Source organism: Pseudonaja textilis, chromosome Z (genome assembly GCF_049901715.1).
Source record: "Pseudonaja textilis isolate UNSWEBS1 chromosome Z, rPseTex1.2, whole genome shotgun sequence".
NCBI classification, from domain to species: Eukaryota; Metazoa; Chordata; class Lepidosauria; order Squamata; family Elapidae; genus Pseudonaja; species Pseudonaja textilis.
In genome coordinates, this window is record NC_142008.1 from 132869451 (window position 1) to 132896694 (window position 27244).

The window sequence follows — 27244 nt, forward strand, 5'->3', positions numbered from 1 at the left end:
ACATTCACGATATTTTCTTTCTTGTTCAGGTATAAATAAATAAACCTTCCAGGCTACCCACCCAAGAAGGGGTGGAGTGAAAGCTGGTGAAGAAGAAGAAAAAAGAAAAAAAAGAGAACAGGACAAATGAAAGGGGGAAAAAAAGAAATTTCCCAAGGATTTCTGAGAACTTGAAGCAAACTTCCCGGACGTTGCTGGACAAAAGTGGAACAGGATCCAACTCTGAACACTGGGAGGACATTGAGTGGTTTTGTGTGTGTGTGTTGCTTTGGCACTGCCCCTTGGCGGAGGCAGCGGACTGGGGTGACTACAAAAGCAGGAAGAGAATCGGGACGTTCCTGTGAATCACTTGAGGTGTGGGAAAAAGTTGCCGCAGTTGCCGTGTTCCTTTTTAGCAAAGGTGAGTTTGTTAACTTAAAGAAGCTTTCCCCCCCCTTATCTTTCAGCGCCTGGGGAGCTCTGGCTGGCCAGATGGGGAAAGACATGTGTTGAACCATCTGACATCTCTTCTGCTAAAGGGAATTAGGGTTGCGGTGGGGCCGGGGATTGTGACTATAGCTTGGGCTGTAGTAAAATAAGCCAGACTCATTAGTCCCCTACTACACAGGGTGATTTAATATGACTGGCTGATGGGCTGGAAACGAAGGTGCTATTTCTGTGGCAGAGGACTGTAGTTTCAAAATGAGACCTGGGAGTCCGGACAGCTGAAAAAGAAAGCAATTATGCTTCTCATTTCACCTGGAGAACAGCTAATCTAACCACGTGGCCAACGGAAGCGTTGGGAAGGGACGATCTCTTTGGAGAGTCCCCTTCTCTAATGGAAGGGAGAGCAGGGTGCGAATTGACCTTTAATTTTGCACAAGGATTAAAAGGGAACTTGGGGGTATGGTGGCACAAACTTGTGTGTGTGTGTGTGTGTGTGTGTGTGTGTGTGTGTGCGCGCGCGCCTGGAGGAAGGAATAAGTGAGTGGTCATAAATCAAACCGCTGCCGGGTTGAAAGCAAGACTCGGGGGGTGGAGGGAGGGCTGCGGCTAAGCCAAATTGATAACCCCCCCACCTCCAGCCACAGATCTCTGCTGGGATATCTTGGGATATTTCTCCTGGCATCTCAAAACTTTCAACACAACCACCTCCCAGCTCTTCACACACACACACACACACACACACACACACACACACACACACCCCACCCTCATTGTTTTGAGGTTCTCTTCTTGCAGAACCTAGTACTTGGAAGAGCCTTGCTATAAAATGTCCTCTTGTTCCTTCCAGATCCTTTCTAGCTGGTCCACCAACCTTCCCTTTGAAATCCCAATCTGGGTTTTCTGGGGCCAATATCCCATTAAATCTCCTCCTTTTTGTAGGACCCCAGAATGCATTCTTCTAACTCATTCTCCGCCTCTTGCTTGTTAGCTTTAGCTCCTTTTTCTAGATAAATCCAGAATATGGGCCCCTTCTCCACATAGATGTAGTTTCTCTGCTACATCAGAGCTCCACAATCCCACCAGATCCCATCCCTGCCCAGTTCCCAATGGTTTCCTTAATCCCAGCTGTGCAAAAGCACTTCTAAAGACTTTATGTTAATTTTTTGAAGGAAATTCCGTCATTCTCCTCTGGGCCTAGTAACCATATCTGTCATCCGCAGGCAGAGAGGGGAAGGATGGAAGGAAAAGGAATAGATATATTTTCCCAAGAGACTTTTTAGAATGAGCCCGCCTGGGATCGTGCCAAGATCATGTCAGATCCAGTAGTTCTGATTCTCAGCTGTTCCCCGCCTCACATTTTTTGCATGCCCTCTTGAATGTGTTTTTGTGGTAGACACCCAACAGGCCATCCCTAAAGGCTGGAATTCTGCTGAAAAGCATTTTAAAAAAAAACCCACACCAAATGAAAGTGTATCATCCACAAACTGCACAAACCCTCTCTGCAGGCAGCTCTTAAGTGGTCACTGGGAGCTCCAAGCAAAAAGGCTTGAAGGAAAAATAGACTTGTTTGATAAAAGCTTGTTTGATCCGACGAATAACTTAGGCCAGGGTTTCTCAACCCTGACAGCTTGAAACTGTGGACTTTCAATTCCCAAAATTCTCCAGCCAGCTAGCTACCTTCATTCCCCAACTAGATTGCCCTAAATCAGAAACACTGGTATAAGGGCAGTTCATTCTCAAAGGTAATTTGTCTATCTTGCGACATGTGAATGTCATACTTTTCATAAATACATGCATATGGCTTTCTCAAAATAGTTCCTTCACCCTATCCCTACTGCTTTGTCTCAATGCTAGAACATTTCCCATAAAAATCAGTTAATTCATTTTCATTTTAAAAAAGTAAGAAGCCTTCCCTACTCCTTAGGATATTTTGGTTTAAACTTTATCTGAGAAGAGAAACACATTCTGGGCTCTGCCTCATTTCCCCTCTTTGCTCCTTCCGCTCATAAACTGCAGCAGATTTAAGCTCATCACAAGTTATGCCGTTTTGTGGCCAATTATCTCTTAAAATAATAATCAAGAACTCTGGGATTAAAAGGGTTGCATTTAAGAGCCTACTTCCAAATTGGAATCATCATGGAATAAGTTGTCCCTGTACCACACGTTTCAGCAGAAATCAAGCAAAACTCTGATCTCTTCCTTAGCTTGCATGGGAAACTATTTGACAGTCCTCTGCTTATGACCAGATTTGGGACCAGAATTTCCATGATTAAGCAAGGTGTCAAGTCAAGTTAGTTTATTACAGTCAAAGACCAGCAACCAGAACAAGTTAAGAACACTCCAGGAATATCCAGTTAAAAATTCTAGAATAAAATAATAAATAATACATAAAATCTATATTATAATCACAATTTGGCATCCAATCACAGCAAAACAAAGGATGGCCTGATTATACTATTATATTAGACCTTAAAACTGTGAGGCCCATAATCATTAAAACTAAAATGCAAAAAAGTAGTAACGCAAAAGAGTTTGCTGCGTTAACTGTGTGAAATAGCTTTTCTTTTCTGTACACTGAGAGCATATGCACCAAGACAAATTCCTTGTGTCTCCAATCACATTTGGCCAATAAAGAATTCTATTCTATTCTATTCTATTCTATTCTATTCTATTCTATTCTATTCTATTCTATTCTATTCTATTCTATTCTATTCTATTCTCTATTCTATTCTATTCTCTATTCCATTTTCTATTCTATTTTCTATTCTATTCTACTCTACTCTACCCTACTCTACTCTACTCTACTCTACCCTACTCTACTCTACTCTATGATGGATTAACCATGGGTTTCTGATGAATTCCCAGTGCTGCTGTGCAGAATCTAACTCCCTGTGCTGTAATCACAGTTTGTTCATCCTTAAGCATCCACTGGAGATAAGTAGTATTGGAACAGCCATGATACCTAGCGATGATTGGGAATATCTCTTTAAAAAGAGATATCCGAATATCTCTATAAAAAGATCATTGGAGGATAATGTGTTCAATGGTCTCCACCTCTCCTGAGCCATAGGAACAGGGTCTTTCAGTCAATGGTATCTTTTTATACTTGTCATGCAGGACAGCCAATGGAAGCACATGGCAAGCACCCTGCAAAAAAATCACCTTCTCCAACTGCTGGTTGTCAAATGAGGCATACCTGATTTATGAGCTTTTTTGCTGTGGTTATTAAAATGAAGTATTGTGCTTGTTAAGTGAATCATGCTATTAAGCGAATCCAGCTTCCTCCCCTTTGATTTTGCTCATGGGAAGCCAGCTGGGAAGGTTAACAAATGACAATCACATGAGCCCAGGATTCCACAACCATCGTAGATATCTGCTGGTTGCCAAGCACCAAGATTTTGATCACATGACTGTGGGGATGCTGCAACGGTCATAAGTACGAGGACTGATCCTCTGTCACTTTTTCCAGTGCCATTGAAATTTCAGACAGTTGCTAAACACATCACTGTAAGTTGAGGACTACCTATAATGCTGGATTATCCCATTGTGCAAGAATTCTAATTAAAGTTCTCCCGGCTGGACTACTGTAATGTGCTCTATAGGGAGCTGCCCTTGAAATGTACCTGGAAGCTTCAGCTGCTGCAAAATGTTTTAGCTGGCTCAAGGTGTTACAGGTAGTCCTTGACTTACAACAGTTTGTTTAGTGACCGTTCAAGGTTACAACAGCACCGAAAAAGTGACATGACTATTTTTCACACTTATGCTCATTGCAGCGCTTCCATCCATGGTCACATGATCAGCATTCAGACCCTTGATAAACTGCTTCATATTTATGATGGTTGCAGTGTCTCAGGATCATGTAATCAACCTTTTGAGACCTTCAGAAAAAGTCAACAGGGAAGCCGGATTCGCTTAATAACTATCAGTAATTTAAAAAGTGCAATGATTCATTTAACAACTGTGGCAAGAAAGGTTGTAAAATGGGGCAAAACTCACAACCGTCCCACTTAGCGACAGAAATGTTGGATTCATTTGTGGTCATAAGCCAAGGACTTTACCTGTTCTTGTTTTTCTGGAACACATGTTGCACCTCTCTGATGTGAGCTGTGCTGGTTTCCAGTTTGTTTCTGGATCCAGTTCAAGGTGATAGTTTTAACCTTTGAAGCCGTACATGGTATGAAACCAGATCAGTGGTGGTATTCTACCGATTTGGCCCGGTTCTGGTGTACCGGTAGCGCCAAAGATCAGCGGCCAGAGGACAGGTTCGCTCTGAGGCTCTGCAGCTGGGCCCACCCGCCTGCCCCTGCTCCTAGGTCCTTTTTAACCTCTCAGCTGTTTGGCACAGTAGAGCGGATTGCTATGCTAAACAGCTGAGAGGCGCAGCAGCTTAGTTTTTACTGTTTTAATGCGTGCGTAAAGCACGCATTTGGCGTGCGTGCGTATCGCATGACCACCACCCCCCGCAGCCACACCCACCAAGCCACACCCACAGAACCAGTGGTGGGAACTTTTGAATCCCACCACTGGACCAGATTGTCTGAGGGCCACTTCTGCCCAAGTACATCCACCTGCCCCACCAGATCCAGCAGAGAAGGAATGGATTCCCATCGGCTAGGGAACTACATTTGATATGTCACAGGCAGCAAGCATTTTCTATGGAGGTGCCCTCTCTTTATGAAATATCCAAAAAGTGAGGCCGGCCTCATTCCTTTTGTCTTTCTAGAAGCCAACAAAACCTGGCCGTGGCATCTGCCCTGGGGACCCCAGGGGACTGGGGAGATGAATACTGTCCACAAAACCAGGGTCTTGTTTCAAGGATTTTACAATGAGAGATGATGAGTGGCAGAGAGTAAGAGTAGAATGCCATGAAACAAGGAAGATGGGGTGAGGAGACTCCTATCCTCACCAATCCTCCTACTTGATGAGGTCTTTTCATTTAGATGGGCCACTACTGGCCGCAGCCTTTGAAATAAAGCTCCATTTGCACAAGGAGTGGGCAAGCACGAGAGAGAGAAACTCCATTCGCGCAAGTGGAGGGCACTTGCACTGGTGTGTGAAGTTCCACTCATGCGAGCGGAGGGTGCTTGTGCAAGTGGAGCTTCACGTATGAGCACAAGCGCCCTCCAGTCACCTGAGCGGAAGTTCATATGTGAGCGCATGCACCTGCCACACACACACACACACATACACACACACAAACACACACTGTGCTGGATCAGGCCACCAAGCTGGAAAGGTTGGAGACCGCTGATTTAGGCCATGAAATGCTGGCTGGGGAATTCGGAGAACTGAAGTCCACAAGACTGAGAAACATTGATTTGAGATGTTTTCAGATCACTGCAGGTTGTGTCGCGGGCCTTCACCCTGTGCACCTTTCGGGTTTAGTTCCAAAAAGTTTTTAAAGGCTGCTGCATGTTTTGTGTAACTTCCCTCCCTGGCTGCCTTGCAATCTTGAGCAGAAAGGTTAGTGCTTTGGGTAGGTAAGATGTTTGGGTCCCTGCATATTCTGAAATAACTTTATGGAACTGAATCCAGAGAATTGGCTTTATTTCTGCCAAATGGTTAGTAGCACCCACTGTAGAAGAGCCAGAAGTAGCGTTGGGCTGATGCAATGCAAACTACCCCCTTATATGTGTGTCATGGAGTTGCTCATGAGTGTGAAAGGGAAGGAGCTTGTGATGTAATACTGAGTCTTGCTTTGGTCATTTTGGATCTCATGGATACCAAGAGGACCCTCCTAAGGAGATTCCCTAGGAGGAAACGACATCTGCACACTGTTGGACTTATTGGCTTTTTTCTTGTGTGCTTGTAATACTTTCCAATAAAAAGAAATGGAGTAAAAAGGAATTACGGCCACAATTGAGCCCAAAATTTCTGTTGCTAAGTGAGACATTTGCTACGTGAGTTTTGACCCATTTGACGACCTATCTTGCTACTGTTGTTAAGTAAATCATTGCAGTGGTTAAGTTAGTAATATGGTTGTTAAGTGAGTCTGGCTTCCCCTTCGACTTTGCTTGTGGAAGGTCGCAAAAGGGATCACATGATCCCATGACGGTGCAACCGACATAATTAGGAACCAATTGCCAGTTTCGATCACGTGACCACCGAGATGAAGGCAAAGATTGTAAGTGTGAAAAATGGTCCTGAGTCACTTTTTTTTAGTGCCGTTGTAACTTCAAACGAACTATTTGTAAGTTGAGGGCTACTTGAAACGTCCTTTATTCCTCACCCCTTCTCAACCACAAAGGGAAAGGTCCCCACCAATCCTCCCCCATTCCTGAAACTGGCATTGGTATCAATAAACAAGTGGAAAATCTTCCTGGACTCCAAAGAAAGGGAATAATGGAGCTCAGGAGATAAGATGAAGAATCCAGGACTCCCAAGGGTTTTTTCCCCTGACTCCTGATACCTACGCTGGGTTTATTTACCACCCACAGCTGAGTCAACTCTTAGGCCGTTTTCCACTTCTGTCAGCACTTTCTGATCCTGGGAGGGAAGGAGAAGCCTTGCTTGACTTTCCTCTCCCCTCCTCTGCCTCCCTCCTCTACACTTGCCCAGACAATGTCTCCCTTCCACCCCCAGTGCAGCTCCATATTCCCATTCAACATGAATCATCTCTATTAGATCATCACACCTCCGATAAGAACATTACAATGTTGGGCAGGTATGAGGAGAGACAGGAAACTCCAACGTCTGTAGTATCTGTAGGCCTAGTCCACCTTGGATGTAGGGGAGGGCCAACGGTACCATTAGGACATTATTGGGGGCAAGCATCCAAAACACTGAAGGATCTTCCTTACAGTCTGGTTTTCTGTATCTGAGTCAAGGGAAGGAAAATGCTCTCCTGTTTTAACAGCCATTCCCTTCCACACCTCAAATTCCATGCCAAAGTATCCAATGTTTCTGATGTAATTACCGTGAATCTTCACAGCATTGTACAGAAAGAAACTCCCTGTTTCTTAGATAATGAATCCATTCCAGTTACCCATGGATAGACCTAGTTTGGTTTAATACAACAAGGTATCCCACTGCAGGTTAGTGTACTGAGCAAGCACAGTTATTTGGGTTTCCTAAACTATGAATTGATGTGTTAAAACTGGGCAATTGTGGGTTAGTAAATCACAAATAAGTAAATAATACCTTGTGTAAATTCAAGCAAGATCGGTAACATCTTGAATATACTGTATTCCGCTATGAATACAGCTAAATTCTGCTTCTGTCGAAGAAATAATACCTAGTTCAAGTCTTTTCCTCTTAGGCATCCTTAAAATCTTCTATTCTCCAGTTCTTGCTCCTCTTTTTCAGGAACTTGAATCTTCCAGAGCAGCCTTCCTCAGTCAAAGAACTGGTTGGACAAGTTATATGTGGGTGGCCAGTAGGTGAAAAATATCCTAAGCTGGGTCAGAAGGGAGCAGAATTCCTGCACCTCTTTCATTTATCCCAAGCTCTGATCTTTGCCCTCTCAGATTGAAAGGAAAGTAAGGTCAGATCGACTCCTGTGAAACTCTTGCATCAAACCTTGTGATTCACATTTTATGTGAATTTGGTAGATTGAGCAAAACCAAGAGAGAACCTTGGCATAAGGGATTCTCTCTTTTGTCATATATTCTCTATTCTATCTCAGAGGAGCCAAAATATGATAGTTTCGTGGTCACCGTAATCAACACCTTGATAGAAAATAAATCCAGACAGGGTAACTGTTTTTGAAAACTTGTCTTCTGAGCTTATTATTTTTTTCATATCATTGGTTCCTGGGCTATCTGTTTTCGAAGAAAACCACCACAGTCTCCTGGCTGCCTTCAAGTTGAGCAAATTTATTACGGCAGAAGATTTCATGGTGAGTCATGTGCCCAATGTGTTAGCTGAGTTGCAGATAAACTCAGAGCTGGCTAGAAAGGAGGGACAGTGGTGAGATCAGGGAAAATGCGAAAGACAAGGACTGCTACGTGGAGGGCTAACGCAAACTGGCATTAGCACTAAAGCAAACATCCTGCCATGGGTAAAGTAATTAACTCATGGTGTGATTAAAAATGGATTATGTCCATTTAGGGCAAAAATGATAGGCTTAATTCAATGGGAGTTGATTGGGAGCCACCCAGAATTAGCTTTACGGTAGGCAGCTACAGTATATAAATGTTTTAAACAAATAAACAAACAAGTAAATAACTCATGCTTTGGTTTCATGCTTCGGCTATATAAATGTTTTAAACAAATAAACAGCTGATGCTTTGGTTTCGTGCTTCAGGCTCCTGACTTGCAATGGGATGTGCAATATTTTATTTATCCTCAGAAGGACACTTTGTTCCTGTGGGCCTCACAAAAGGTGAGACCTAGGCTGTAGTGGGTGTCAGTGGGGGATTTTGTGGCAGACTTATTGATGAGATTCAGATCTGAGTCTTTAGGAAAGTAATGAACTCATTCTGGTTCCAGTGGGAATGCTTTGGACCCTAATCTTATGTCTCTCTTTTCAGATGCCTATCCTCAAGCAGTCTCCAGTTTCTCATTCCAAGAAGAGGCCCCGTCTGGATCGAGCCATGATTAGCGCCCCTTTGGGGGATTTTCGACATACAATGCACATTGGCCGTGGAGGCGATGCTTTTGGAGACACGTCATTCCTCAGCAACCATGGGGGCGCCAAGACCAATGGGTTGCCTCACGATGTAGCAGTGTCTCCTGGGTCTCTTGGTTCTCCTGGAGATGTTTCTGGTTGCTTTGAACTGCTTTCTCCTCCTGGGAGCGGGAATGGAGTAGTCCAGAGTCCAGCAACATCTACCCCTGATGGCAGCTTTGTGGTACTGCAGAGCCCAGAGAAGGCTGACTGGAAGCCCCCTAATGGAGAAGATTGGGACCTGCAACAGAAGTTCTCCCTGGAGAGTCCCACTCTGGACCATGCTGAATCCCTTCTCTCTTTCCAGCTGGACTTGGGCCCTTCCATCTTGGACGATGTGCTGGGAGTGATGGATAAAGACTGGGACAATATTAAAGGGCAGGATCAGGAGGTATTGAGGGATGAGAGCCCAAGCCCATTGGGATGCTCCCAGCAAGAAGATGAAAAAGAAGAAGAGGAAGAGGAGGAGGAGGAGGAGGAGGAGGAAGAGGAGGGACAGGGCTACAGTTTTGAAGATGAACAAGACGAAGAGATTGGGTTATAGGAGGAGGATCATCTTAGCTCTGCTGTTTCTTTTCCCCATCCTAAAATTTCTGCCAGTCCGCTCTTGCAGAGTTTTTCAGCTGCTACTGCAGTAGTCAGCAGTTGGCAGCCCTTTGGCCAAATGTGGCCAGCAAATGACTGTTAGCTAATCCACCAACTTATCCCTGCTTCTTCCCATAGAGAAGTATTTTTTATCTTCTGATTTCTTTATTGTGGTGTCCAAACAGGAAAACACCAATCAGGATCCTATGGCATTCCATGATGCTACTTCTGAAAAATAAGTTCCAGGAGATGCTTAATAATCCTTGTTCTTTCCCCACTTCTTGTATTCCTTCCAAGGCCTGGGACAGTGCAGCTTCTTTGTACTGGAAAAATACGTCTTGGCTTCAGCCCATCTCTCAATCTGGAATCAAAGTGACATACCACTGAGCCTGTTACGAAACCCTCTGTCTATCATCTGCTCTTTTGTTTATCATTTTTTACTAAACTGTCTTGAATTTCTGTTCTCTAACCCACCGTTTTCTCTCTATGAACTTGGAATATGTTTTTGAGAAAAGGTCACCTAAGAGACTGAGAGAATGTGAGGACACAGTCTTAACCAAGAGGCACATGGTTGAAAATACAGACTAAGAGAGAATGATACCATTTTGGGAAACTCTGTCTAATGATCTCCAATATGTAGCCAGGCTCTTCTATCAACATGTATGCTATTGGGACATTCAAAGGTATGAAGCCTTCTTCTGTTTATCAGTCTCTTTTCAATGGATGAAAACAACCTAGCTCAATAGCTTCCATTTCAGAATTCATTCAGTTTTTTTCTCTTAAACCTGTGGCTCTGTATATCCAAGCAGTATTGTATACCCAAGCAACTGTGAGATGTCTTTTTAAGTGATGATCTTGTGTTGAGAAAAGAACATGATTAGAGGGAAGTCAAAAGAACTTTGTCATGTTTTCTTGAAGTCAATGAAAATAATCAAGATCCTTTCATGGCATGAAGAAGGAAGAAAAGATGTCTGGTTCATAACTAGAAGAGACCAATGAGAGGACCGCAATTAGCCACACACCTAGCTGCCTCTGACAAGGGACAGAATTTTCTGCCAGTGGCCCACCTCAATGGTTTTTGCATCTTGTATAAAATAAGCATCTGTTTTTGTCAGTCCAGTCATGTACAAAAAAGGACAACATTTTCAACGGATAAGGTAGCTGGAACAATTCTGTGCTATTTTTCGCTCTCTTTTGGCTAGTCACTTTTAAAAACAGATTTATTTATGAAGGACAAAATTTGGAGTGGTTGTGTGGAAAAAAATATGCATCAGTTTTTTCTTCTTCATTAAAGCTGTGATGGGGTTGGGTGGTAAGACAGGGTTGCATCCATAGATAGCATCTCTATCCAATTTGAACTGGATAACCTTTTAAATCAGGTGCTTTTAAATTAATACAATTCAGTGGGCTGGAAGCAGAAATAACTGGAGAGGGATTTACACTGGCCAATGTATTTTTGAACAACACTTTTATAATCCCAGATCCATCAAATTAATAGCCTGTCTTTTTGCCTATCAGATATTTCTTTTACATTCTTTTGAAAGTGATATTCTGTTACAGCTATCTTGGCTTCCCTAAACTGGCCTGCGGGAACGTTGTCAACTCATTTTTGGAAGTTAATGGTAAACAGTTGGGAAACAAATCTGCCTGTTCTGTGTACATATGCAGAATTGGTGGTACAGCTGTAGATTTGTTTGTGCTAAATGTAAGAATACTTATGTAGAAATAATGCCCTCCCCTTACTATACACCTTAGTTCTGCCCCATAAATTTTATCTACCCTCCTGTTCCTAGTTTAGATCTATCGGCTCCTTAGGGCAGTGTTTCTCAATCTTTAAGAGGAATGGACTTCAACCTCCAGAATTCCCCAGGCCAACATTTTAAATAGCCAAGATTAGGAAATAATGTCTTAGGGATTGCTTACAGACGGACCTAGTCTATATGTTCCTTGATTCCATCGTATTTCTGCTTTTGTGTTCTTACTCCTGATTCATTTATTGTAATGGAAAAGGCACATAGAACTGTAATGTATATGGCCTTATCTGAAGTATTTATTTGCTACAAAAAAGAAAAATTGTTTTTACTGCCAGAGTGAGTGTTACCACCTCCTTCCTCTCTCCTGAATGGGATAAGTTTTAAATATGACAGAATTAAAATAGATAAGGTTGCATTACTAAATGCACATTACTAAAACTGACATTGCTACAAGATAAGGTAGTGATCTCAACCTTAGCATCTTTAAAATGAGTGGACTTCAGCTCCCAGAATTCCCCAGCTGACATGAGAATTGAAACCCACTTCTGGGAGTTGATTTCCACCTTTTTCTAGGCTGCCAGGGTTGAGAAACCCTTGAGATAAGGTATGTATATCCTGTGGCTCCCAGAAGCTCTGAATGTAGCCAATGAACTTTCCCAGAAGCGGCTACTGAGTTGTAGTTTTTAATATAAGGAAGGAGGAAGAAATAATTAATTTCATGGAGAGCAGACTCTGTTTTGTTTAAAATTCAATGTCTTTGTCTGGCTTTGAGAGCACATGCCAATTAAACAGCCAGATACATAAATATCTAAATACCTTTGCAGTAGATCTGTTACTTATCCTTTACTAGTCTATGGAGATTCTCAGTCATCCAGGTCATGGTTGTCCCAAAGGTGCTTTTTCAAGAGGAAACTTGTGTTTGTGGTGGGGGAGGGGTTGAAGACATTTTCTTCTCATCTTGGATGTCTTCAAGGAAAAGCAAAGTCCAGCTGCTTCTTGAAAAAGCACCTTTGGTTTGAAAAAAAACCTCTAGTATAGCACCAGACATCTCTGTTTTTGTCTTTTGTTTTGCAAACGAGACAGGTGAGTGGGGATGGGGAGTGGGAAAGACTGTTTTAAGTTGTGACCATGTTTTTGCATCACGTATCCTTTCTTAGAAAACTGTCTTGGCTTTGTAGTGGGAAACATGATTCCTAGTTTTGTTTTGCTGGATCCCATGTCCCAGCAAGCAATTTCAAGACTAGAAGTGAATTTAGTGCCACTATATCTGTGTTTATTAGCTGAAGAATGTAGGTTTGGGTAGGGGGTATCAGAGAAGCTTAAGGAAATGGGGTTCCTCTATCATTTGAGATTCTCCATGTGAAGTGTAAGAAGAGTTTTAATGTATGAGGACAGATTAGTTGGGTTTTCCAGGAAGTAATGTACAGACAGTTTCAACAGAAGCTAGAGTCCCATAAATTAATGTTGGTCAATACTCAGATTTATTATGGGTGGAGATACCTTCCAGCTGCAGCCAACTACAAACAGGAGCTTAGCTGAAGAATGTTTCATCAGATAATCACAAAATACTATCAGTTATTACTCCAAATAGTTAGTGCATCTACTCTAATTTAGGGCAGGAGACTGCTCTGGAATTCTCTTTTCAACAATGGACTCCCTGAAAGTAACAAGACGATAGAAGTGTGATGCTGTTTATGAAGAATAATAAATAAAAATATTGGGATGACAAAGAGGTGAGGGGAGGGGGGCAGGGGGCGGGAAGTAAAGATATGGGCGTGTCTGTTGCAAAGTTGCAATTCCACTGTTTTATTCTTCTTTAGTGGGTGGTGACTTTACCCACCTAATATAAGCTATACAGTTCCTAAAGCAGTATGTCTGCATTGTGAATATACTCCAAAAGAGGAGGAGGTTTCTAATTTACATAAAAAGAAATAAAAATGTGTCTCATGTATCAGGCAGGTTGGGGTTAAAAGGGGGGTGCTCGGGTGGTGAAGATTACAGCATTCAAAACTTGGACCCGCGAGCATGACAGATGTTGTAATCCATGCTATCTGCAGGGCTCTGCCCCAATGTATATCGTAATCCCAAATTTGCCCCCCTACTTATCCCCATGTTAAAATGTGGTGGTGAGCGTGTTTTATCTCTGTGGTTTGATTTTAAAGCTGTTCCATTAACGAGGTTTGGTTACTGACTGCAAATAAGATTGGGGTCTGGTCTTTGGTCTCCAATTTCCTTTGGGAAAATAAAACCACCCGTTTGCTATTCTCTGCTATTTGTATGCATTTCCAAACCTCTCCCCCTCCCGTCCGAGATTTAATCCTGAAACCTATTTCTTAGATCCCCACGGATTCTTAGATCTTTTTTTATTATTATTATTATTTTTTAAAATAATCCTTGCAATTGATGTAGCAAGAATGGCTCTGTGTACATTACATTTATTATTTTGTAATAGCTCATGTTATGGGATTGCTATGTAAGAGAATGTCTATACAGCTCCCTCTCTTGATGTGTTTAAACTATCAACCTACTATCAGACTATTTGTACAGTGACCAAAAATTGTTTGATATTTCTTGTAATTAAAAGCAAATTAGTTTCGGATGTTTGTCTTTTGTATTCCCATCAGATTCTTTGCTATCACTGGCTGGTTCAGGGTAGGAATTTCTGCTCAAGGGTGGGGTTTCTGGCACTGAAAAAAAACTACAGCTAGGCCTCAGTTTATGACCATAGCAATAGCCATTAGATGTATATACTGCTCTAGGATCAAACAGCTGGCAGTTGGCAAAGTTAGCCTACAGTACTCCATTTTAACCTCTGCATCCCCACAAACATAATTGAACCCCAAATGCTAAGCAAGATAGTTTTGCCCCATTTTATTACCTTTTTGCCACAGTCATTAAGTGAATTAACCACAACTGTTAAATTAGTCACACAGTTATTAAGTGATTCTGGCTTCCCCATTGACTGTGTTTGTCTGAAGGTTGCAAAAGATGATCACATGACCCTGGGACACTGCAACCGTCATAAATATGAGTCAGTTGCCAAGTGGCTGAATTTTGGTCACATGACCATGGGAGTTCTACAATGGTCATATGTGTCACAAATCACATTTTTCCCCCAGTGCCATCGTAACTTCAAACTCTCACTAAACACACCAAATTGTTGAAAGTTGAGGACTATCTGTATAACGGTTTTCTGAGTCAAGGTATATCAGGCTAGGATATTTTGGAATCTTGCTCAGCATTTTACAGATCTTGCTGACTTTGGTTTCCTCTTCTTCTTTCTCTTATATGCATACAGTAATCATTCTGCTACCCTTCCATGTTACCCATACTAGCTCTTGGAGGTACTGAATGAACTTTTTTGGAACCGGCTGTCTTTATGGAAATTGCATCAATTGCTCCTCAGCCACTGTGATCTTGATCAACTAATGTGATTCCTCCCTATGGACATCTCACAATGGTAGATCTTGTAATCTCCTGTTTCTATTTTAGCTGATCAAAAGAGGAAAACTGGGGTTTCTCTGTACGTTCTCTTACCAATGGGAGCTGCCATTAAAAAAAAAACACCTAAATATGGTAGCTTTTGTTAACTAAAAAACCCTCTGCTCCTTTTCACCTGCTGAACATAATCTAATGTCCAGTGCTCTACCGCTTCCCCTATTGGCTCTGCAAGTCACTGGATAGATGGGTGACTTTTTGATAAGGAATGTGATCAAAGCATCTTCAGAGCTTCTGTCACTGATTCACTGTCATTCCTAGTACTATGATATTTTCCAGAAACATGGCCCAACGTTGGCTGTAAAACCAGTTCTAGTCTTGCATTAGCCATTAAAGCCAGCTGGATGGCTGGGTCAATCAACAGGACAATGTGAATTCTAGTTCTGTCTTAGGTATGAAAGCTGGCTGAGTGACTTTGGCCCAGTCCTTGTCTTTCAGCCCAATCCACCTCACAGGGTTATTGTTGTTGTGGGGAAAATAGCAAGAGGAAGGAGATGTATGTATGTATGTATGTATGTATGTATGTATGTAATAGCAATAGCCATTGGTATTCAGCTTAAGAAAACACACACACACACACACATATATGTTATATGTGTGTGTGTGTGTGTGTGTGTGTGTGTGTTTTCTTAAGTTTTCGTGGGTACTTACATGTATGGTATTCAGCTTTGTTCGGGTATTTTCCCACGTCATTATAGTTGTGCTTTTAAAGTTGTAACAAAGTTTCAGCAGAATCTCATCTGCCAGCATCAGGCTTCTGTAATACAGAATACAGAAGCCTGATGATGGCAGATGAGATTCTGCGGAGTAGGCTAATTTTGGCTAAAGTTGAATCAACCAGGTCACTATTGTTTGCCCTGATAGCTGGTAGTTATTCTGGGTATTAGCCATGCTCCTTTCATTGCCTGCTGTCTAATCCTATCAAAATGCCAGCTGGGGATACCAGGAATCAGACCTCCAGCCATACTGTAATGCCGTGTACCTTCTCTTCAGTATGGTTTTGTATTTAACTGGGCACAGAATGCACTGATGACCCTTGAAAGGGCTTTGCAACAGATGAGAGGTTTCTGCCTCACCCGATTGGCTCTGCACTGCGGATTTTCTAGCCGTGCCTGGACTAAGGGACAGGCTGATGTCAGGCACCCAATCTTGAGGCCTCATGCTTCCTGTGGCTGGGCCCAACCCTCCCCGCAGCTACTTATCATTTGCAAAGCATTTCCTTTGTTTCCGATGGTCTGGTGAAATGCCAACATGTGAGTGGTAAGCACGAAATCAGGAGGAATGCAAGGGGCTGCAAAGCAGACATATTGAGGGGCAGGGGAAGATGAACAGTATTCTTTGGGTCCAGCTGAATATTGGGGGTGAGGGGACAATGGAAGAAGATAGAAGAGAGGAAAATAGGAGAAAATGGCTAGAAGATTGATAATACACACAATGAACAGTAAATTGTGAATTTCTTTGTCTCTATCTGTACTAGGATGAATATGGGGACAGCCTGGTTGAAAAGGAGGCCTCATAGCTCGGCGGGGAGGGTTATTAATATCAGGATATCAGGACACTTTTACTGAGCTTGTATTGGCTGAATCAGGCCATAACTATTAGCCACAACGGTTGTAGATTACTGTACCATGATCAAACATTAGTTTTCAGGGATCACAAACAGGAAGTAACAATTACATTCATATCCCAGCTTCTTTTTGTCAGCCGCTGTAGGAACCAATTGCTGAACCAGCTTAATTCCCTAGCAAAGTTTCTCTTCCCAATAAGTAAAGTGAGATAGGAGAATATTTATGGATGTGATTAAAAGTCAAAATGGCAGCCACAAAGGTTTATTTTATTTACTTATTAAATTCATATGCCTCTCATTTCAGTATCAAGCAATCCTGAGCAGCTTACAATGTCATAAACAACGATAAAAAGCAGTTAAAGAATTAATAGCAATAGCACTTAGATACTGTTTCATAGTGTTTTGCAGCACTTTCCAAGCTGTTTATAGAGTCAGCATATTGCCCCCCCCCCCACACACACAATTTGGGTCTTAATTTTGCCAACCTCGGAAGGATGGAAGGCTGAGTCAACCTTGAGTCAGTCAGGATCGAACTCCTGGCAGCCGGCAGAGTTAGCCTGCAATACTACATTCTAACCACTGTGCCACCATGGCTAAGTCGTGGTTTTAAAAACATTAAAATATTGAACTTTCAAATTAAAACATTAAAATTAACCACAAAGCAAATAAAAGAACTAATTTAATTGGTTTAATTTAATAAAAGAAATGATTTAATTGGAGCTTCATTGAAGCGGTCTGTTTTTTGTGTATTGCGCCTACAACTGGCTGCTATCTTTTTATTTTGATTTTTGCCTACACGTTTTTTTGGACTCTGATGACTACACTAGGCAGACATCCCGGTGTGAGAACTTTGAGAAGCAGACTTGGTGACAGCTACAGTGAGTGGGGGGATGGGTTTTTAATCGAGATTCAGCATTTGCCACCAATCAAGACTGGATTTCCACTCCACCCCCATTCCCACAACAACAGGGATCAAATCAGAAAGAGAAAAAAAGTTGGCTGATTAGGCTGCCTTCCCCATCTCCAGCTGCAACGTGTCTCTGGAGCCTTATCTGGGGTTCTGGTGCCTCCGTTTGCTGGTCAATTCCAGCTGTGAATTTCCTGTTGGAGGATAAACAGGGCCGCTGGAGGGTGGAAGGGAGGGATTGCTGACACAGGCCAGGCCTGACAGGATGAAGGAAACCATTGCAAAGGCAACCTGTGAAATACACCATCTGCGGGTTGGCTGACAGGAGACAAATCTTCTCGTATTCCAATAATGAAGGTCCAAGCTTTGGTTCCAAACATTTTGATGAAAAATATGCAGCCTCCTCCCCAGAAAAACAGCCTGTTTAGTTGGGGGGAGGGGGACTTGCCCAAAAGTTGGGATGAAGAAGGCAGCTATCTACAGATCACTGTGTGGGGAGGGCTTGTGACTCAGACAGGCCTGCAAGTTCCCCTCACTTGCCTTCATTCAAAGGTTCAATAACCCAATATATCAACGATGATAGCTGAAAAAAATGTTAAGAAAATTTAGTGGGGGGATCTTGGGTGGCTGTTCTCTGTGATCAAACACAATATTGCTAGCTCTATCTGCTTCCTGCTTGTACTCGTTCTAGGAGAACCATGCAGGTAGTCCTCAATTTATGACCACAACTGAACCTAAGCAATTGAACCTGTTGCTAAGCAAGAGTTGTTCAATGATTTTGCCTCATTTTACAATCTTTCTTGCCAGAATTGCTAAGTTAATCACTTCAGTTCTTAATACTATTGTTAAGTGAATCTGGCTTCCCCATTGACTTTGCTTCTTAGGAGGCCGCAAAAAGTGATCACATGACCCTGCGACACTGCAACCATCATAAACATGAGTCAGTTGCCAAGTGTCTGAATTTTGATCACATAACCATGGTAATGCTTGCAACAGTCATAAGTGTGAAAAATGGCCATAAGTGATTTTTTTTTCAGTGCCCTTGTAACTTTGTCTCTAAACAAATGCTAACAAAAATCAGGAAAAAACTAGTAATACCTTTTCCAAATAACAAATGTTATTAAAAGGCAAAAGTTTTTGTGAGCTGCAGTTATGTTAAGGCTGAACTAGTGTTTCTCAACCTTGGCAACCTGAAAACCTGTGAACTGCAACTCCCAGAATTCCTCAGCCAGCATGTTTATTTATTCATTCTGTTATTCAGTTTCTATAGCCGCACACTTAATGACCCTGGGTGACTTTGCTGGTTGGGGAATTCTGGGAATTGAAGTTCACAGATCTTCATATTACCAAGGTTGAGAAACACTGAACTAGTTCGGTACAGGATTTGTAGACATCAATCTAGCCACTCAATATTCCCCCAAACCACGCTGCAATTCTTCAAAGGCTAAGCGTATGTCTTTTAATAAATGTGTTATTTGGAAAAAGCGCTATCAGATTCTGATTTTGTTTGTTTGCATACATGTATTTCCTTGTTTTAGTCATTGAATTTCTATCTAGGCTGTAAACCAGAGGTGACAAACTCAGTTTCATTGAGGGTCGCATCAGGGTTGTTTGATCTCAGGGGGGCAGGGAAGGGGGCGTAGCTGGGGACATGGCCTGCTCAACATCACTCATGTCAGAGGCACCTATGGTGGCCAAGTGCTAAGGCAGGCAGGACTTCCCTCAGACCCTCCCTCCCTCATTATAATCTCCCTTCCTTCCTTCCTTCCTTCCTTCCTTCCTTCCTTCCTTCCTTCCTTCCTTCCTTCCTTCCTTCCTTCCTCTTCTTTTTCCTTCCGTCTTCATTCTCCTCCCTCCCTCCTTCCTCTCTTTCCTTATTTTTCCTTCCTTGCTCTGTTGCCATCTTTGCTTCTTTTTTTCCCCCTTTCTTCTTTCCCTTTCTCCTTTCCTGTCCCTTCTTGCTTGCTCAAATACAAAAGGGGAAACATTTCTCCTTTGGTTTTGTTTTTAGTCTGTTTTGCTAGCCCTCTGCCAGCGAAAACAGAGGGGGCGAGGGGGGCAGTGCCCCCCCCTCCCCGAGCTCCATTTCCACTGACAGAAGCACCACAGGCCGGCCCTTGCTGTTTCCATGGTCTCCCCATGGGCCAGAACTAGCCACCCCGCAAGCCAGATCCAGCCCTTTAGTTTGACATCCCTGCTGTAAACAATCCAGATCAAAAGGATACAATGGCTAACCCAGACCCAAAGTATACAACGGAGGTAGAAAAGGAGGTAGAAAAGGGAGGTTTTAGACTTGTCTACCCAAATCTGTTACCTCCAGAGGGAAAGCCCATTGTGGCAATTTCACAACCATGTTATGTATAGAATTATGGGAGCTGCAATCCAAGGCATTGTGGCAGGCATAATGGAGGGAACTGATCCTGGCTAATCAACAGTAAAGAAGAGAGTGACCACTTTTCTCCTACAGACCTTGAAGCACAATGTTAAGAGCTCCATTGAGTTCCTATTTGTCTCTGAAATCCGTATCTGAAATTCCAAGGATCTTAAAATTGCAAAGTTTGGACAATCCTGTTCTAGATGTTTCAGTACAACAAAAGAAGCCCCATTTTTCAACAGAAATTGAAAGAGCAAGTTTAAGGCCTAAAAGCAAATGTTTGGAAAACAGCAAAAGAATGTTGATTTTGGAAAATTAATGGGGTAGACTGACGTAAAAAAAAACATTTCCTGGGGGTTGTTTAAAATTTTATAAAATACTACATGAAGATTTTGAAATTAATTGTAAGAAATACTCCCTAGGGAAATTTTGTTGACTGAAAAATAAACATATAATAGATGGCTTGAAGGTTGACTAGAGGGAACCAAAGAGAACTAACATATATTTAAAGGAGATGAGTCCCATTAATACAATGGAACAATAAGGTGCTATTTGATTATAGAAGAAATAAAGGCTGCTTGGGAACAATCTACTCAGAAATTTTTACAAGTTTGTCTCATACAGGTAGTCCTCAACTTATGAAGATGGCTGAGCTCAAACATTTTTACGGCCTTTCTTGCCATAATGGTTAAGTGAAACACTGCAGATGTTAAGTTAGCAAGATGGTTGTTAAGTGAATCTGGCTTCCCCTTTGACATTGCTTTTGAGAAGGCTACAAAAAGGAGTCACTTGACCCTGCAAAAGTGCAATTATCATAAATATGCACAAGTAGAGAAATGTTGATCACGGGGTTGTAAATAACTTTTTTCAGTGCCATTGTAACTTTGAACAGTCACTAGACGAGTGGTTGTAAGTTGAGGACCAAGTGAACTATAACAGAGGATATAGAAGCACAGTAGATTTTATTGGATAAAACAGAGAGTGAGGCTGATTCGAGTGTGGATTTGGATTTTTAAAAACTGCCAGATTATAAAAGTGATGAGGAAAATGATGCTGTGGATCTAAAAACGGATTTAAATATGCCAAAATATAAGAGTAAGGTAGCAAAAGATGCCACAATGGATTTACAAATGAAACCATCTGATGAATATAATTAATAGCAATAGCACTTAGATGTACATACCGCTTCACAGTGCTTCACAGCCCTCTCTAAGTGATTTACAGATTCAGCATATTGCCCCCAACAATCTGGGTCCTCATTTTACCCACCTCAGAAGGATGGAAGGCTGAGTCAACCTTGAGCCTGGTGAGATTCCATCTGTCAAATTGCAGTCAGCCAGCAGTCAGCAGAAATAGCCTGCAGTACTGCACTCTAACCACTATGCCACCATGGCTCTTATTTATATATTAAATTTATATTGCCACCTATTTGCCCATGGCGACTCGAGGTTGCTTAAAGAATGTAAAACCACATGTAAAATAAAAAAACAATAAAAACTAATAAAAAGAATCAAATAAATTAATAAAGGACAATAGAATAAAATAGGAAAAAATAAAAATCACCCCAACTCTCTCCCCCGCCCACCCCAACAACAGCAGATCACACAAGCCACCTGATGGCCTCCATCCCACTCTGGATTCTCCAGGCCCGCTGGCAGAACCAGGTCTTCAGTGCCTTCCAGAAGAGTATTAGTGAGGGGGCCATTCTAATCTCTGGAGGAATGATGTTCCAGAGAGAAGGAGCCACAGGGAGAAGGCCCTTCTTCTGGGTCTCACCAGGTGTATCTCCCTCAGGGATGGGACCCGTAGCATTCCCTGCCCCCTCGCTCTAATGGGTCGGGTGGATGTGACTGGCAAGAGATGTTTCCTTAGATAACCTGGACCCAAGCCATGAAGGGCTTTAAAGGTGACAACCAGCACCTTCAATTGCACTCAGAAGCAAATCAGCAAACAATGCAGCTCCCACAGGAGAGGTGAAACATGTGCACACCGGGGTCTGCACAAAACTATGCAGGCCGCTGCATTTTGCACCAACTGGAGCTTCCTGATGTTCTTCAAGGGCAGCCCCATGAAGAGTTCATTGTAATAATCAAGATGGGAAGTGACTAGGACATGAGTGACTATGAGTAGGGACTGTTGTTCCAGGAAAGGGTGTAACTGGTGCACAACCTGCAGTTGAGCAAAGGCCCTCCTGGCCACGACCAAAACTCATGGAAGATGGTGGTACAGGGGTGTCCACAAAGTATGGTCAAAAAAGCCACAATGGTGCATCTTAAATGTGATTTAAAAAGTGTTCTTATCATAGATTTACAAAAGGAACATACTGTATTAAATTAATGAAGCTGTTTCTGAGAGGAGACAAAGAGAAAACAGTAAGAAATTTGTTTGTGGGACATTATTTGACATTATTTAAGATCAAGAAAAGTAAGGAGGAGCAATTCAAATCGGAATTATTTGACTAGGGTTAATATTTATGTTGTAATTTCTGATGGCTAATGGATTAATGGATTTCCTTTTGATTAGAACTGAATGATACTTTAAAGATCTAAATGGGGATAAATTTCTTTTGCTCCTCAAAGAAAGTGATAAATTGGAATACAAAACTGATTTGTTAGATTAAGGTTAAAATAAAATAGGTTACTATTTCTGATATGTCTTAATAGACTTTTACTGATTAGAAATGATGTTTTTTTTTTTTAAAAAAAAAGAATTTTTATTTTTTAAACAAACACACACACACAAAACAAAGCACTGATACATGTGTGTGTGTATGCATGTATGCATGTATGTATGTGTGCATATATATATATATATATATATATATGGATCTTTGGTTGTTCGGGTTTTCTCCCGCGTAATTTGGTGTTTTTATATATATATAATGTTTTTATATATAATGTTTTTATATATAGTGTTTTTATATATATATATAAAAACACCAGCCACAGAATTATCAGAGAAGCCATAGAGATTGAAAAAAGACCTGAAAGCATGAATAGAAGAGATGATTCCACCAGACTGTCAATTATTTGGAAGCCTGCACTCACAAACAAAAAAATATCCACACCACAAGCCAGGCAAACACCTGGGTACAAACAGAACTCCCCTGATACCTCCAGCTCAAACACACCCCAACCAGCACCCAGATGAAACCTAGCTTCCTAATAAATGATAGCCGTCCATTTAGACGCACTAAAAACCTCCAATACAGGAAACACAATGTTGCCAGCCAATCAAGACAAAAAAAGCTACAAAACAGACAGAAGATATTAGAAACACCAATCAAACAGAACACAGCAAACTCCAAGACCAATAAACACAGACCAAGACTCCCAACCAATCAGGATGAAGAAAAATCCATTCTGGTACAGCGTAGGCTAGCACCAAATTTAAAACAGAAACAGCTGTGAAGGTCTGACTCACAGACAAACACAGTACAGAAGCCTGATGATGGCAGATGAGATTCTGCCGAAACTTTGCTACAACTTAAAAGCACAACTATAATGACGTGGGAAAATACCTGAACAAAGCTGAATACCATACATGTAAGTATCCACGAAAACTTAAGAAAATATATGAAAATATATATGTTATTTATCATTATTAATCATTATTTTTGACTATAACTATTATTCTTTCATTTTATGCGAGAAATACAACATTTTGACTTTATACTTATTATAGCATTCATTACATCATCGTAAATCAATCTAATAGTAATAGTAATATCTCCTTATGCTATATTCACTATAGTTCTATTATCCTTGTATTATGAAGATTTTAAAATATTTCATTTCCATATTTTTTGTCCAACCATTGATAAAATAAATCCCATATCTTATGATATTGTTGTCTTCTTGTTCTCTAATTTCAAATGTCAATTTACTCATTTCAGCATACTCCATTATTTTCTTAATAACTTCCTCCTGCGTTGGTATTTTTTCATTTTTCCAGTTTTTAGCAAATACAATTCTAGCCACTGTTAATACATTTACAATCAAATATTTCAATTCTCTACTATATATTTCTGGTAAGATACCCAATAAAAATATTTCTGGTTTAAAGTCAGTACGTCTTTTTGTCATTTTTTCCAACCATGTGTGGATTTTAGTCCAATATCTTTTCGCCTCTACACATGTCTACCACATATGGTAAAATGAGCCTGGTATCTGATGACATTTCCACCACTTTTTGGATTTATTCTTAAACATTCTTGCTATTCTCGTCGGGGGTAAGTGCCACCTGTAAAACATCATTTCTCCCCTTTCTTCCTCTATATTTTGAAATCTGAGATAAAATTCTGATCTGTCAATCTCCCATCCCAACATTCCACTCTTGTCTTGTTCAACCATGCTCAATCTGTTGTCAATATGTCCAATTTTCTTATCTCTTTGTTCATTTTTTCTTTGATTTTTTGAAATCTGTCTTCATATTTTGTCCTCATTTGTTGAATATTCTCAACCTTTTCATTTGTTTTTTCTGTTTTCTGTTCAATTGTTTCAATTCTTGATTCTATTTTTTGAATTCCTTGCCAGATCATCTGCAAAGTCACCTCCTTGTCTTTTTCTCATTCCTTTTCCTGTTATAACATCGCCTGTATTGATCATTGTCCTCTAGATGGTGAAGAAGAAGTTGGTATTGGAGAGCCGGTAGTTCTTATCTTTCTACTCATTTCACAATAGTTGTAGAATCTCGGGCGATACAAAATCTTCAGGTTCTTCTACACCTTAATCCATTCATATGTAAGGCAAATATAATCCCAAATAGCAGTAAAATAAAGAAAAAGAAAAGAGAAAGAAAAATTCTTCAGGTTCTTGTACACCCTAATCCAATTAGTTCTAGTTAATTAGAAAAAAGCCAAAAAGGAAAAGAAAAAAAATTAACAGCTCAATCACAATAAAAGAGATAAGAATAAAATTCTTCAGGTTCTTCTATACCTTAATCCAATTGATTGGGGTAGAATGGACCAGACAACACCATGAACAATCTCCAAAATAGAAAAAAAAGAGACACAGGTAAAAATTATGTTTCCCAATTAGAAGGAAGTAAAAAAAAAACATAAACACTATAAAAAGAAAAAAGGAAATGCACATTCTTCAAAAAGCACTTCAAAAAAGAGAAAGAAGGAAGAAGTAAAAATCAAAAGTAAAAAGGGCAATCATAATCAAAAAAAAAACTTATAATTTACAAAAGAGAAAGGAAGAAAAAGAATCAATTTAAGGGAAAGAAGAAGAAAAATCTATTTCCCTTGAAAAAGAATAAATAAATAAAAAGAAATTTCCATCCAAAAGGCCACAATTACAGATGACAGCTGAACAAAATTAGCTGGGGGAGGGGAGGTAAAGAAAGAGTACAAGAAAGGCTGACTTTCTATCAAAGAAAGTGCTTTTTGAAGAATGTTCTTCCATGCTTATCCCACTATCTTATAACAAACAGGTTCAAAGTCCTTGAAATAAAAAACCCCAGCTCTTATTATTCTCAAAGTTATCCTCAAAAAGGAGAGAAAGAAAATAGTGTTTCCCAGCTTCTAGATGGCAGTGTTGCTTATTATCCTTTACTTTCACTTCCCCACTTCCATCCAAAACAAAAAGAAAAAAAGGTTAGAAGTATTTTAACAAGTAAACATTAATTGAAAACTATACAGTTAAGCACTTAAAAGAAGAAGAAAGAAAATATCTTTCACTTAAAAGGATTGTTAAGTAATTATTAAAGCAAAAAAAAACAAAAACAGTCCAGTTTTAAAGTTAAAAGGTGTTTGTAAAAAGTCCAGCTATAAAAAAAATAAATAACACTAGTTTTGACTTCAGGCTTAATCTCGCTGTTTACTCTCTTCTGTCTTCAATTTAAACTTTTTCTTTTTTCCTCTCAACGTGTTCTCTCAAATAGAAGTATTTAAAAGTCATCTCACCAAACACTTTCTCTTTCCACTTTCTTCTTCTGTTCGGAGCTGTCCCAGCTTTAGCAACTTCAATGGCTGCTTCTCTGCCGCCGGAAAAAAGGGCTTCTCCTGGATCAACCAGGGACTTTGCAGTGTCCCTGGGATCAGCAGGATGTGCCCTTCTCTATCACCAACTCTACGAGACAGTTTAGGTCCAAAAGGACCGTCCAGTGGCAAAGATATTGACGGCGATCTTGAACCTTCAAGATCACACGTCATACCGTGACGCCAGCCCCGCCTTCCCTCAAAATGATGAATTTTTATTATAAAAGAATAATAATGGTGTAGTGGTTTGAATGCAGTATTGCAAGGTAACTCTGCCCATAGCCAGAACTTCAATCCTGACTGGCTCAAGATTGAAGCTGCCATCCTTCCATGGTCGGTAAAATGAGGACCCAGATTGTTGGGGGCAATATGCTGATATTTGTAAACTGCTCAGAGAGTGCTGTAAAGTACCATGGAGTGGTATATAAGTCTAAGTGCTATTGCTATAATGTGATTGTTGATAAGGGATGAGATATGGAAAGCAGGTGTGTTTTTAAAATTGAAATATTAGAGAAAGTGTTAAATTACTGAAGTTGTTTATTGCCCAGAGGAAATGGGGTGTCATCATTTATGTATTTTTGTTTCTTACTTTTTATTTTCTTTTACTCTATCTCTTCACATTTTTCTTTTCCTCTTGTTTACGTTTCATATCTATCTTTGTTTGTATTAGTCTTTTATGTTTGTGATCCGTAAACTCTAATCAAAATTGTTATTTTATCTTATGTGTCCAGTTTATTTCGGTTCTCCTCATTTCTTTCTGATCATACTTCCTTTCCTAGCCTCAAACCACTATGTGAAAAGAATAAATCCTTTGTATGAAACAAAAAGAGGAAGAGAATTAATTGGGGAATATTTTTATTTAGATTTGACTTTTGGGAAACTCATGGAAAATGGTGATACAGGGGTGTCCACAAAATAAGGTCAAAAAAAGCTACAATGGTGCATCAAAGCCCTGTCTGTTTTTTCTGTGCATCACACTTACACACACTCGACTTATGATCAAAACTGAGTCCAAAATTTATGTTATTAAGTGAGACATTTATTAAGTGAGTTTTATCCTATTTTACCACATTTCTTGCCACAATTGTCAAGTGAATCACTAAAGCTGTTAGGTCAGTAAATCAGTTGTTAAGTGAATCTGGCTTCCCCATTGACTTGCCTTGTCAGAAGGTCGCAAACAGAGATCACGTGACCCTGGGATCATCATAAATATGAACCAGCTGCCAAGTGTCTGAATTTTGATCATGTGACCATGGGGATGCTGCAAAGGTTGTAACTGTGAAACATGATCATAAGTCACTTTATTCAGTGCCGTTGTAACTTTGAACGGTCCCTAAATGAACTGTTGTACGTCAAGGACTACCTACACTACATGGATTTCTTTGAAAGAAGGTGGAGCCGAGTCCTACAACAGTCTGGGAACTCCATTCCTGTTTCTCAAACCTTTCTCCTTAATGGGCAAAGTGTGAGAAATGACTCAGTGGTGAAGAAAGGCCACGTAAGCCTATCATTTGAGGAAGTTTTCTTTTTAAAATTGTCGTC

At 40.7% G+C, this 27244-nt stretch overlaps 2 protein-coding genes across 4 annotated transcripts in view; both read left to right on the top strand.

Moving 5' to 3' along the window:
- Positions 1 to 266: 266 nt before the first annotated feature.
- CDC42EP5 (CDC42 effector protein 5) lies at positions 267 to 13972 on the top strand. Of its 3 annotated transcripts, XM_087915246.1 has the most exons (4): positions 267 to 400; positions 7732 to 7801; positions 8199 to 8263; positions 8898 to 13972. In XM_087915246.1, exons 2-4 carry the CDS (start codon positions 7789 to 7791, stop codon positions 9576 to 9578), a joined length of 759 nt encoding a protein of 252 aa, XP_087771372.1. In that variant the 5' UTR covers positions 267 to 400; positions 7732 to 7788; the 3' UTR covers positions 9579 to 13972. The 3 variants fall into 3 exon arrangements, with proteins under 3 accessions (XP_087771372.1, XP_026567837.1, XP_087771373.1); XM_026712052.2 differs by lacking the exon at positions 7732 to 7801 and having other exon boundaries at positions 268 to 400; XM_087915247.1 differs by lacking the exon at positions 267 to 400 and having other exon boundaries at positions 3208 to 7801.
- Positions 281 to 27244, top strand: part of LENG9 (leukocyte receptor cluster member 9) — a 32014-nt gene continuing 5050 nt past the window's right edge. The window contains exon 1 of the mRNA XM_087915245.1: positions 281 to 400. The gene's annotated coding sequence lies outside the window, so the exon portion shown is untranslated. The remainder of the gene's footprint in view (positions 401 to 27244) is intronic.